Raw genomic sequence first — 12,774 nt, 5'->3', positions numbered from 1 at the left:
CGCTAAGAGACCTTCGTCGGAATCGGCTGGAAAAATGCGACAGGCAGCGATGCACATCGCCACACGCAAACCAGCCGTCCCGCGACTCATCAGCGACGTCCTACTACAGACGTTTAGGGCATGGATGACAACTTCATCGCATTGCTGCTACGTCCGCGGAGTGTTTGACAATGGTAGCCAGCGGACATTCATCAGAGCAGACGTCGTCGCTAAGCTGAAGTTAAAGGCGACTGGCGAAGTCGATCTAGCCATCAGTGCTTTCGGCCAATCTGGAGGTCCCAAGAAGAAGTTTAAAGTCGTCAGAGCGACCCTTCGCAGTCAACATGACAGCACGTCTGCTGAGGTCGACGCCATCGTCGTGCCTTTCATTTGTGAAGACGTGGCTGAAGCACCGAAGGGCAACACGCTTCTGCAACGCCTGGTCTCCGAGGGGAAGCTTCTGGCTGACACCATTGCTTTCCCAGGTATGGAGTTCAAGCAAGGAGTAAGCCTTCTAATTGGATCCGACCAGATCTGGAAGTTCGCGCCAAAAACGAGCCAAGTACAGTGGGAAGAAACGAATCCTGCTTTGGTCGCCGTCAGCACAAGACTGGGATGGACCTTTCAAGGACAGTTATCTCTGCAAGAGAGCAATAGATGCAAAGGCAGCACCCTCGTCTGTGTTCTCCGCACAGACACGCACGACAATGAGGACCGACCTTGCTCTTTTCGGCGGTTTCGGAAGGTAGATACTGTTGGTCTCAAGAACACTTCGATTCCCCATCCAGATGAAGATGCATTGCGCAGGTTTGAAGAGTCCACGGTCGACAACCGCAAGAATGCCCTTTCCAGACCTCATAGGTTACCTCGACAACTTTCTGCAAATGAAGACGGCATAACAGCCTACGATAATGCTATGAGGCAAGGCAACAGCGCTGACCACGCAGAAAAAGTTGTGAAGGGCCACATTGAAAAACGAATGAATCTTAACTGCTCCTCACAAGAAAAGAAACGCCGGCTACTGGAACCTGGAGATGACCGTTATAACCACTCCATTGGCAACGCTCATATGCGACTTTTTCACTGTGGAGTCGGCAAGGCTCTCGCTGAAATACGCGAGAGTGACGGGGAGGCTACAGGCCGACAAAGCATGAAGTTTTCGGACGTTGTGAATTGTGTTCACTTCCCATGCAGCAAGCAACTGCGACCACAGCGCTGCCGAGGGACTTAGACGGCCAATTCCAGTACTTTTTATGGAGCATGGTCAATCGACGATAGTGTTTGCCAAAGACGCTCACACTAGGATCTGACAAGTTCAGCTAATGTACTGTAGAATGTGCTTGACTAGTGCTAATGTTGTCTGGTTTGTATCTATGCGAGTGAGCATTTTGGTGGGCGCGGAGGATGTGGCGGATTTCTAATCTGCCGCCAACATGGACAATGATGATGATTGTAGAGACGCTGACAACGAAGTGGCACGTTCACGCGCCTCGCGATGCGTGCTGGCACGTTCGCTCGGGATTGAGTTCGGAACGCTGCGCTTGGACTACCATGCACGGCTTTGCGTCGCTCTCTTGACGGCGCCAATAAACACTGAAGATCGGCCTTCCCTTTTCGTAACAAGGACCGCGAACACGTACGCGATGCAGTTTGCACATTCGCTCAAGCACAGTGGAGAAACTGCAGAATATATCACGTTCGCTAAAGAACAACAACAACAACAAATCGCATCTTGTCGCACGTACAAACATAGACAATAATTTTCCTTTCCGTTCCAATTTTCTAATCTTACCATGCACCTCTGTCGTCTGCCTTCGCCAGTAAGGATCACTATCGCGAAAGCATGGAGCAATAGAAGCGACTGAATTCCCTCCCATTTCCTCATATGCTTATTTGTTTGTGAACGTTTCCGGCTTTCAGGGGTGGTAGCCAGCGCCGCGGTAACAACTTCGGGGTGAAAGGCACCTTCGTTTACCCTCGCGATAGTGCCTCGAGCGTGGACGCCGTGCAGAGAGAAGTCTGCTGGCCACAGACCATCGTGCGCTACCTGTGACACCCAGACTGCCAGAGACGAAGCCTTCCCTTTGCATGCAGCTTACGATCATGGGGAATGCGGGGCACGTTGAACGAATGATAGCAAGGAAAGCCAACATCCAGAAATGCCAGTGAGAGCACAGGGAAACCAGTGCGTCTCTTCTTCGCAGTCGGAATGGTGGGAAAGGAAGAAAATGGAGAGAAACTTGCGCTGTGAGCATAGAACCTGAACCTACAACCTACAAGGGCAGGACCTACAAGGGCAGGAAAAGCTTGCAGTGCACAAGAAAACTGGGGGCAATTCCTTCGCTCCCGTAGCTGCATTAATAGCGCACCGGACGCGTTGCAAAATGACTTTGAAAAAGAAAAAAACGGAACCATTTTTGCTTTCCTCGACGCCAGTGTTTCGGGGAATAATGTTACGAAAGAGCTGCGGGGTTTTGTGCGCAAGTTTGATTGGCTGCTATGAAGCCCAGGAGGCGAGACGAAAATTCACCGTGGTATTTATATTTCGCCACGCTCAAAAAAGTCCCAGTATAAACAAGAGGTCTTGAAACGTACGTCTGTAGAGTTCAGGCCTACGTCCACATTCCTAGAGAACGCACATACGCATGTGGCGGATTGGCCAAAAATATAGGCCTTTATATGGCCGGCCATACCCGCAGATTACACATACCCACGCGTTGGCGCGGCAAATAAGTGATAGGGTCCTTATATCACGTGCTAAGAGTGCCTTCACGTTTGCTTGCTTCCCGCCCCTTAAAGGGACCCTGCAACAGTTTCGATAAACGCTTTCACGCTTTCGTTCGCGTCTGGAAGCACTGCGAAAATCGCCAACACGGAGCGGCACTGCGTAATTTGCTCATCGCACCGGATGCGCCTTCCGTTTCTGCTTTGTTTTTGTGGCTTTATTTTTAAAGTTGCTATCGAAAAGCGTTCATTGCTGCAACTGAAAGAAAACCGGCCAACAGCCGCTACATGGCCTTAGTGACGTAGTTAGAGCGGTCGAAGAACGTCAAGACCCGGAAAGAGAGAAAAATTTATTGAGCGAGTTTCCAAGTTATCTGATGGGTATAAAGCCGTAATTTTTGGCTGAGGTACTTTGCGACCCCTAATCGAGTACTGGGCGTGTTGGGTGACTACGTTCTGCAAGCATGATTTCAAAAAAAATTGAAGAAAGTTTTGCAGGGTCCCTTTAAGGGAATCCCGTGGTTAAGCTCCACCACAATCCACTCGAGTGCCCAATCCATGCCACACACACAAAAAAAAAGAAGTGAAGTCGGCGAATGGCAGCAACATGCATACATTGACTAAAAAATGTGAACTGCGCTGTGCAACTGCGCAATGCAGAACGTGTGAAGCTACAGGGCAGACCAACTTTTGCTTTTCATCGGCCAAAATGTTATTGTTGGCATCATGGATTGGTCAGTCGAGTGGATTGTGGCAAAGCTCAACCACGGGATTGTCTTAGGATTGTCTTAGACACCTTAGTTGCTGGCTTGCTCAGCCGCAAGGTTCATTTAAATTTTTCATGCACTCAGTTATCTCTCCGCGGAAAAGTATTACTAGTAAAGGAACGAGCAACTAATACATAGAGCACGCGCAAAGGCCTGCTCCCATTGTGGTGCTTCTTCGCACTCTTGACACCTTTTTCTTAAACAGGCGACAGAGGAGGTAGGGGTCGCGCATCTTTCGACCTTCACGGCAGCTATGGCACGAGGACGTGTCTGGCGCCTTCCTTTTCTCACCGAGCTGCCCCGAGCCTTTGCAGGACGCTACAGCTCGTTTACCTTTAGCAGCCGGACTTTAGAGCAAACATGGGCTCCTCCGAATGGCCCGGTCTTCCCAGCCAGCCCTGTCTGCCGACGAGGTGGCTGGCTCCAGCGCAGGCGTCTCTGGGGTCCGCGAAAGAGGCTGCGAAATTCGCGTCTCCTCCTCCGCCTCCTCTTCGCTATTTGCCTTTCTTCGGCGGCGCGCACGCGAGCGTTATTTGCCTCGCCGAGCTCTGCCCCGCAAGAGCCGTGCCCACGCGCTTTGCGGCCTTGGCCCCGGGGCGACTGCAGACCGGCACCCGGAGAATCCCGGTGGTGGGCCTTTAAACCACGTAAGTACCTCTCCGGAGCGTTCTTCCTGTCGCATCTCAGCGCACTTCAGCGCACGTTCGCCCAGCCAGTAAGTTAGTGCGGGGTGTTCCAGCAATTCTCTTCGATAGATATCAACGGTCAGCGCAACACCAGATGGAAGCTCCTACATTCGTTCTTAATGGTGCGTAAGCCGTGTCTGAATCCACTGCTCCGGCTATCAATGTTGTCGGTACCACAATGGTGCCGATAGCGTTGATATCCCGAAAAAGGTCCAATTCATTACGATTTCGAAAACTTGTAATGTGAGATATATTTATCCTATCTCGAATCTGTAAAATACAGCACACTGTTTTGAAGGCCTTAAAGGGACAATGAAGTGAGTTGTAAACATTTGTTTAATTGTTTTACCACATTATGGTCCAGAATGTTTAGACCAGTTTCTCGGGCCAATTTACAGCCGTTTCTAGCCAGAAAACTGCGCTCAAAATGTCGTTTCGCTTGCTCCATCTTCCACGTCAATTACTTGAGTCCGCAATGATTTGGCAAGGAATTCGCAGATTTACAGCGTCCGCCTGCGCGTGAAGGAACAAAAAATCGGTCTTGATTACGAAGTGGGTGAAAATCAAAATTTTGAAGGCCAAAGTGGCATGAAAACGCATCGTAAACCAGACTGACATTATGCATTACGTTAGTTGGCGCAGCGGCCGGGAACGGTGGGGGTGTTTTGTTTTCTGTCAACCCCTACAGGGGAATTATATTTTTGCGAAATAGTCAAATCATGGCTAACAGTAGTTTAACTGCCCAATGACGTCCTAAATAAGACTTCGACAAAATCACTTCGGTGTCCCTTTAGGTTAGATTCACTCGCAAAATTTTAATACGAAATCGTTACTTGATTCGGCGTCCTCGGTCTAAAGCAGGAAATTGCGTACAAAACGGCTCTGAGCGCAGGGAGAATAAAAGATATGTAACAGAGCTGAAAAGAAATTAGGTCTGGATGGGAATGAAGCCCAGGGTCCCGGAATCTGAAACAGGCACACAACCCGAACGCTGGCTCAAGGTGACCAGAGGTGGACGTGTGGATAGCGCCTTGGCCTTCGACATAGAAACGCCACTTAGAGAGATGTACTGAGGTCTACATGAGTAATTGCAGCGTGATAATTGTAGTCATAGCAGTTCAGGGAGTAGCAAAGTACGTTGCCGCTAAATGTCCTCTTTGTTTGGCTATGCGAACGCGAGTATGCGCCGATGATGATGATTATGACGATTATGATGATGATGATTAGTGGCTCTCCCTATGAATCGGGGCGTCGGTTGTCAGCAACCAACTTGCCTGTTTTATTACTCTTACTTGCCCTACTCTCAGCTAACCTAATAGATTTGCTTCCTCCCTCCCATCTCCCCTTCTTCCCTGTTTTAAACTCATCGCTCCCACCCCCCTTTTTTCTCCCCTCGCTGTTCTAAATTCTCATCCGTATGATTACTCCGCCTGCGTACCCATCCCTTCCCTACTTTTCCTTTACCACCCCTCCAGTCGCCTCTTCGTCACCTCTACGGCCTTGAAGTTGATGTTCCCTCTCGCCCCAAATCCCAAAGCCTCCGCCAGCGTCGTTTCCCCCTCACCCCGCGGTGGTCGTATCTCTGTGCAGCCCCTCACAATATGGTCTATAGTTTTCCGATCAGTGCCGCAGCATGCACATGTTTCATCCTGCTGCCTGTAGCTACCCGTGTATGCCCGGGTTCGCCCGTGCCTCGAAGAGCAATGCCCTGCCTCTCGTATTGCCATAGAATCCCTCCTTCTTAATTTCCAGTTTCTCAGCCCTATAAGTATCCAGGGTTTTTTTCGCTTCCATTCTCTGTGCCCACTTTGTCATCTCTGCTGCCTTTACTTGCTTTTTAACTGTTGTGTAAACCCCACTTTCCCCTACCGACTTCCCGTACCACTTGGTCAGCTGTCTGGTCCTCCGTCTCCACCGCGTGTTCACGCTCCTCATATACACGTACTTAAACACCCTCGCGGCCTATTTTTCGTCCTCCATGTCACGAAGTCGCTCCTCAAACTTTATCTTGCCTGCGCCTCCCTCGCCTCGAAAGACGACCAGCCCACCATATCCCCCTGCACCGCTTCATTTGCAGTTTTGCCGTGGGCCCCTAGGGCCAATCTTCCTACCGCCCTCTGATTTATCTCCAGGCCCGCTTGGGTCTCTGGTTTCATGCACAGAACCGCATTTGCGAAAGTTAATCCTGGTACCGGTCTGCCGTTAGTAGCGCCATCTTGCCGAATCTACTCGAACCTGCCATCTTACGGCGCTGCCCCAACAGGCGGCGCGCCAGCTGTGCGAACGCCGGCGTGGCGGACCGGCTTTAGGCCTAACGCTACGTTTTGACCTCTAGCGCGGGTAACCGATACCCCCCAGCTTGAAGGATAATACGTCAAACTTTTATGGCACGCCAGAAGGCTTAGCGCTACGGCCATGAAACTTTATGACCAGACATGAGCCTAGCAAGAGCGATTGGCCAAGGCTCCCAGTCGTAAAAACTAATAGAAGAAGAAAAAGACGAAAAGGAAAATTATGGTAATAATGAGAGAACACATTCCGCAATTTGGAACTAATGACATGACATTTACTACTTCTCAAGAAGGGCTTAGGTGTATCTGTGATTTTATTTCCAACAAATATGCGCCGCCTTTTTCGCAACGATGCTCATATAGTTGGGCGCAAAAAAATGCATAACAACATTATAATGACAATGCAACAAAACAAAGTCTATGTACGTACAGGTACAGTCGGGATCAATTTGAAGGTGTCGCTCCAGTGGCAAAGAAACAAGCAGCAGGGCCATGTTAACGGTTGTATCATGGTTGTATTATGCAAGATACTATATACAGTCTCTACGAGGGGAAAAAAGCAGTGCTATCTTTATATCCAGAGTCCTCAAATCGGTCGCTATGCAGCTTCAATGGCCCGCTATTCGATGCTCCCGCGATCACCTTCAAATTGATCCCCACTGTACAGTGTATTATGACGTCCGTACGAATCTGAGTGGCACTAGTGCTTTATTGCACGCAACCCCGAAGCTTACGAGTATACTTAGAGCAGGGCAAAGGTGGATCTGATAACATCATCCAGGTTAAATACCCTGTTGCATCAGTCTACTAATGGTTGCATGAAGTAAATGGAGCGCATAATACCAGAAATAAGCGTAGTTGTGCTGTAATTTGTTTCATAAATACGGCGCTCACCAAGTGTTTCAAAAATGACCAAATTTAGCGCGAAGTATGCGGTAGACGACATTTACCAAAACACCGCAGCAGATAATATATGTCGTGCTCATGTCTTCATAGCAGTAAAGTCACCCAACGATGAGCCTCATTTCATACCGCGGCTCCCTTTCCACAATTGGAGCAGGGTTGTAGGTGCATCATTTCACCTACCCCTCCTCCACCCCCTCGCACACACGCACCAATCGCTTGTTTTATACTAAAAAATTCTGATGCTTAGAAATACATTTGAACTGTGGGATCTCAAAACCGCATTAGAGGCACATGAATGGACTATTCTATAACCACGACTAAAAAATCCACTTTGCAGACACCACCACTCTTCGTACGCCACAGTTATTCACTCGCAAAAGAAAATAAAAAGATCAAGCATAATTAAACTTGAATAACATATAGATAAAAATTAACACTATAGATGGTTGGCGTATCACAAGGGGCCCGACGACAGCGGCATCTCACCCTGCCCATCCGTTAGGCTGAAGACGACTCTGCCAGAAGACGAGCACGAGCCACAGAACAAGAAACGCAAAAGACAGACTACACAGAGGGAAGGTGCATATCGAAATAACGATAAATATTGCCGCTAATGTCTCAGCCGGCATGCGTCGTGAACGAAAGAGATAATGCGAAAAATTCCGAAAAAAAAATACGTGCAAGCGAGTAATTTTGCGAGAAGTGAGTGCGAAAAATCGAATATATGTCTGAGGTACGGAGTAGCACAGCCTTAAGGAACCAAAATTCTGCGCAAATTTATAGGCGGCGTGGCCACGGCACAACAATTGACTGATGTACGGACACCAGCAAGTACACACACGAAGTACAAAATAAGCACTGCTGAAAAAAAAAAAAACTTACTTCAAGGAGTACAAATACGGAAAAGAATACACAAAATGCAAGTACGTACGGAGGAGGAAAATCGGAAACGCGTATACACTGTGCAAGCAAAGCTATGTGCCTATGTAATGACTAGGGGTGTCTTCGATATGCGTGCTGTCTTCGTATGTCATCGACATACGGCTTGAGCCGGTTTATTCCTAGCCTGTTCAAGAAATTTGGAAAAATAGTATGAGTTTAATCCTACTTGCGGCTACAACAGGACCCCGCATCTTGCCATAAACTACAAAAATAAATACATAAAATGTTGCGATAATAAGCGACAGCGCAACCCCTTTTAGGTAACCGTCCGTAGAGCCTTAAATGTGAACGTATAGCGAAATAAGCAATCGATTTCACCTTCACTATACCGACCCAAAAATATTCTTCTAAGGTGTGGCTGATAACGGGGGCCGGATTCCCAAAGTAGCTTCAGTACACTGTACCGCCCTGCCCGCATCGTATACCACTTCCGAAGGTGCAGCCAATGTTTCCCGCACGTCATGATCCTTGCTGGTCTGGGGTGCAATCTACTTCCTGCACGAAGCGTGAAGTTACTTCCTTGAGGATGCGTAAAACGCTCTCGCGTAAACACATTTCTCGCTGTTTCGTCCTGAGGCGATATTTAGAGCAAGACAGTTCTTTCATTGCTACATTCTTCTCCGTCTCGTTCTCGTTGAAGTTCTAGCGGCATCTGCTCACCACAGCTACGATTTTTTTTTGTCATTTCGCTTGGCACGGTGCGGTGACATTGCAAACCCACTGTGTAGTTTGGAAAAATTTTGCCGCTGTTTCTATAAAATTATCAATAAAGCCATGTCTACTCCTTCTCCCTGCTTGCCTACCATACATATTTACAACGTCTGTGATCTTTTGTTTGAGCGCATACATTTGAAAATCGTTGTAGTCAGCGTCCGATGACTAAAAATGGCACAACCGGCAATTGCAAAAAATGGAATGATAGAATATGGTACACACAAGAGATTTGGCGAAAGATGGAAAACATTAAAATGCGGTTCGGAATGTTATTTTTCACATTCCGAAATGAAGCCACCCAGACACCAACCGAAATCTTGCGGGCTTGATTTCCGTACATGGCGTTTGCACTTCAATAAAGGTGAAATAACAAACATTATTGCCACGAAACATCAGTAAACATCCACAAAAAATGTATGCTGGTACAATGAAATGCAAAGCACATCCCCTTTTCTACTATGTCCCTGTCGCTACAGCGGCATGTGTAGAGCCACTGTTCTTTGGCAAATTTGACATGCATATTTACATCACACTCAACACATTTGTCTTGGCTTCAAAAGGTCTCCGAAGGAATTTTTTCACTCAGCGCATGATCTGCGATGTACCATGCAGCACTGCAAGGTGCATTGATTTCCCTTCAATGACGTGCTTTTCATACAGTTATTGGATTTCCCTTTTGCGCAAACTGCCAATCAAAATAAAGACTCCGCATTCGTTCTCCCGTCTTATTTGGATATGGAACACATTATTAGAACGCAAAGGGTGGCGAAGTCTTCACCAACCTTCACTCTGTAATGTGTTCCATAGCCGAGAACAAACTTGCCCAACAACATATTCTCCCGCCATATTGTTTACGGCAATGACATAATGACCCGCTAGGATTACAAATTTTTACTCTAGCTTGTAAAAAAAAACAATGCTAGGATTTGTACGGGCTTGAGTCCCGGCTATTAGGCAGACATGACGGAACGCGCAATCGGCCGAAAAGGCAGCTACCAACAATGACCGCATCACAAGGACCGTTACATTCCAAATTCCTCTCCTTTCGCGTCCGGATTTGATAACGATCGTCTAAGCCACGCACTCCGGCAGGCGCTGCGGTACCTGGAACATCTCAGCAAATTAAAGAAGGGACCCCAGCAACCGAGGCCAGTCCACCAAAGGAATGCCAAGCGGGAGCCGAGGCAACCAACCTCCAGCTGTAGGTAACTCTCAATTATCACGTACGGCAAATAACCCATGTAGAAAGTGCACACCAAAGATAGCACGAAGACCATGGAGGACAAGTCTTTCTCAAGCTTCTGGCTACTGCTTTTGGAGCAAGTAGCTTGTATAAAGCGCGGCATGCTCGTATCTGGCGAGTTCTGGGGAGAATTTTTTCTCACCGACATCACGTGCGTCATGAGTCGGACGTACACGAAAGCCGTCACGGCTACCGGCAGAAGCACGGTGACGAGTCCGTTCACGAGGCGAGTCGAGCGCGGCCCGCACAGCGTGCACAGGCTTGTGAAGCTGCTCGGCCGAAAGTGGCCCCAGTATTCGACCGCGTGTGGGATGGTCAGCGCCCAGGACAGCACCCACGGAGCGATGGGGAAGAGGGCCCTCGTCCACTTGCGATGCCGAGAGCTGCAGTGCAAAACCACCATGTACTGCTCCACATTCAGGAAAGCTAGGGAGAAGGCCGTCGTCTGCACTGCGCTGTGGTACAGACTTCCCGTGAGCACACATTCGACACTCAGTCCGGGCGCTGTGCCTCCGAGCTGCATGGCCGGATTCACGAGCGAAGCAACGCACAGAGCCACAGCCGACGTGAAGATGACCGCTAGCAGACGGGAAGACACGCAGTCCGCGGGCGCACGAGACATGAGCAGAGCCACCAGCATCAGCGCGCTAACCACAGCACCAGATGACGTCAAGCCCACAACCACGGCTTGAAAGGACAGGTCAAGCCAATATCCTTCACACATTTCGCCTTCCGTAGGTGTCAGGCCGCAGTCGTTCGATGGCCTTGCGATCGTTGCATTCATGGTGCCGCGGCTTGACTAGGAGTCGACTCTGCGTTAAAGGTACGGAGTGACGGTCTCAAAGCTCAGCGCATTCGCCGAAAAGTGGCTCACCTATATCGATAACGTAGTCATTTCCTGGCGATACCGGCCGCTTCGGGTGCGCTGTGGCTTGGAGAAAGTTTCGCGAGAGAATATTGCGGGCCCGAGTGCAGCGCTCGGCCGCGCTGGCGCGAATCGCAGCGGCTGCGCCCTCGCCACAGCGTGCGTAGCTCTGAGCTGTCCCGTACAACGCTGCTGCTGAATCAGAGGAGCCCATATATTCTTCCGGCGGCGTTTCCTTGACTCAGAACGCGAGGGAGGATGTTGTGTCACCTGAGGACAAAATGCTCGCAACTGAATGTAGGCGACTGCAGCGTTCATGCGCCCAGCGCGAGGTTCGGTTTCCCTAGTGTACACGTTCCGCGTTCGCGTAATCTTATTTATACAACGCAGGGAACGCGGTGACTCAACATCGCCCGTCGCGTGCTTTCCGATCAGAGCAAGTGCCGCTATCGCTAGGCGTCAAAACGCGGTGGAATGGCTTGTTTGTAAATGTAGCAGTGGTGTTCCGTTTCCGCCTTCAGGCTTAGCTAAATATGTGCTTTTTCGCCGCGTAAAGTTCACACATTTTGTGGGGAGTTATGCTTTTTGCGCGTGTTGTCATGGCTTTCAAGCAACCGCAGCATTGAGGCACTCGGTCTGAAGCAGAGCATCAATAATAACGACTAAAAAAGATGAGAAGCGAAAAAGCCGGTCCAATAATATATCATCTACTTTGTACCAACCTCATTTTTCAGCTGATCATTGTAGATAATTGCTTGCAAAGTTATCACATGTAACCCTGCGTCATGCCGCAGGCCGAACCTGTCGATCAGAGAAATATATTATACATCTTCGCCTCACGAACTACCTTTTACAACCATTTAAATACAAAATTCCGAATATCTTCAACAAAATAGAACAGCACTCAAGGAAATATAATAAGGTCAGACGAGGGGAATTGCGTATTCTTTGTTTCAGTGATGAATTGCTTGTTTCTTTGTCTGCATGGTCGGGAATTTGAAGCCGTTGCCTCCTTTATCTAAAAAGGTATAGGGGGCAACGTCTTGTAAATAAGCAACGATTTGTAAATACAGCTACTGAGGCAACGAGGCAACGAGGTAACCTCAAATAAGCATAAATACTTCTGCTTACACAACATTGTAATGCAGTTTTCCCTTTCGGTAGACACCGTAATTTCCTGCCTTGTTTTGTTGTATTTCAGTGTTTAGACCAGTTTTGCATCCGAGTACCGGCCGCAGTTTTTATGCAAATAATTCCAATGTGCCGCACACTGCATCTCGAATTCCATGTGTCATTATTTTCTGTTGTCTGCGCAAGTTCTCTAACCCTCCAGCATCTTCTAGCTGTTAAGCTTTTCGCAAGAAAGGCCGCAACATAGCAAAAAATGTTGACATGCACTGTGATTTGATTTGATTTGATTTGAATATGCCCAGATTTACTAGAGAAAGACTTTTTTTTTTTTCTCATGGGTCACATGTCCTATTCATTTTTCTGGCAAAAAGAGCACGCAAAATCGAAAGCAGTGATTCCTTTCGCGATTCCGGCGTCCTTCAGACTGAAGATAACTATTACATTACTACAACCCACAAACCAGACGCCAGTTCTGTGTTTAGCTATTCTCTGCGAACATCCCGCAATTGCAGAAGAAAACATGGCG

The 12,774-nt window shown here is 48.5% G+C and overlaps 2 protein-coding genes across 3 annotated transcripts in view; one reads left to right on the top strand and one right to left on the bottom strand.

Moving 5' to 3' along the window:
• Window positions 1-3,963: 3,963 nt before the first annotated feature.
• LOC144155051 (cysteine-rich secretory protein 2-like) overlaps window positions 3,964-12,774 on the top strand; it is an 85,374-nt gene continuing 76,563 nt past the window's right edge. Inside the window, exon 1 of one of the 2 annotated variants that reach the window (XM_077686266.1) lies at window positions 3,964-4,117. The gene's annotated coding sequence lies outside the window, so the exon portion shown is untranslated. Of the gene's footprint in view, window positions 4,118-4,142; window positions 4,279-12,774 lie in introns of those variants that run through there. The other variant, XM_077686267.1, reaches the window with a different exon arrangement.
• On the bottom strand, window positions 6,743-11,508 carry LOC144155049 (uncharacterized). Its single transcript, XM_077686265.1, has 2 exons — window positions 11,127-11,508; window positions 6,743-11,064 (listed from the first exon to the last, which is right to left on the bottom strand). Exon 2 carries the CDS (start codon window positions 11,034-11,036, stop codon window positions 10,032-10,034), a length of 1,005 nt encoding a protein of 334 aa, XP_077542391.1. The 5' UTR covers window positions 11,037-11,064; window positions 11,127-11,508; the 3' UTR covers window positions 6,743-10,031.

Source organism: Haemaphysalis longicornis, unplaced genomic scaffold (genome assembly GCF_048455015.1).
Source record: "Haemaphysalis longicornis isolate Haplotype H1 unplaced genomic scaffold, Haemaphysalis longicornis Haplotype H1 scaffold_1, whole genome shotgun sequence".
In the NCBI taxonomy this organism is placed as follows: domain Eukaryota; kingdom Metazoa; phylum Arthropoda; class Arachnida; order Ixodida; family Ixodidae; genus Haemaphysalis; species Haemaphysalis longicornis.
This window is presented reverse-complemented; position numbering and strand designations above follow the sequence as displayed.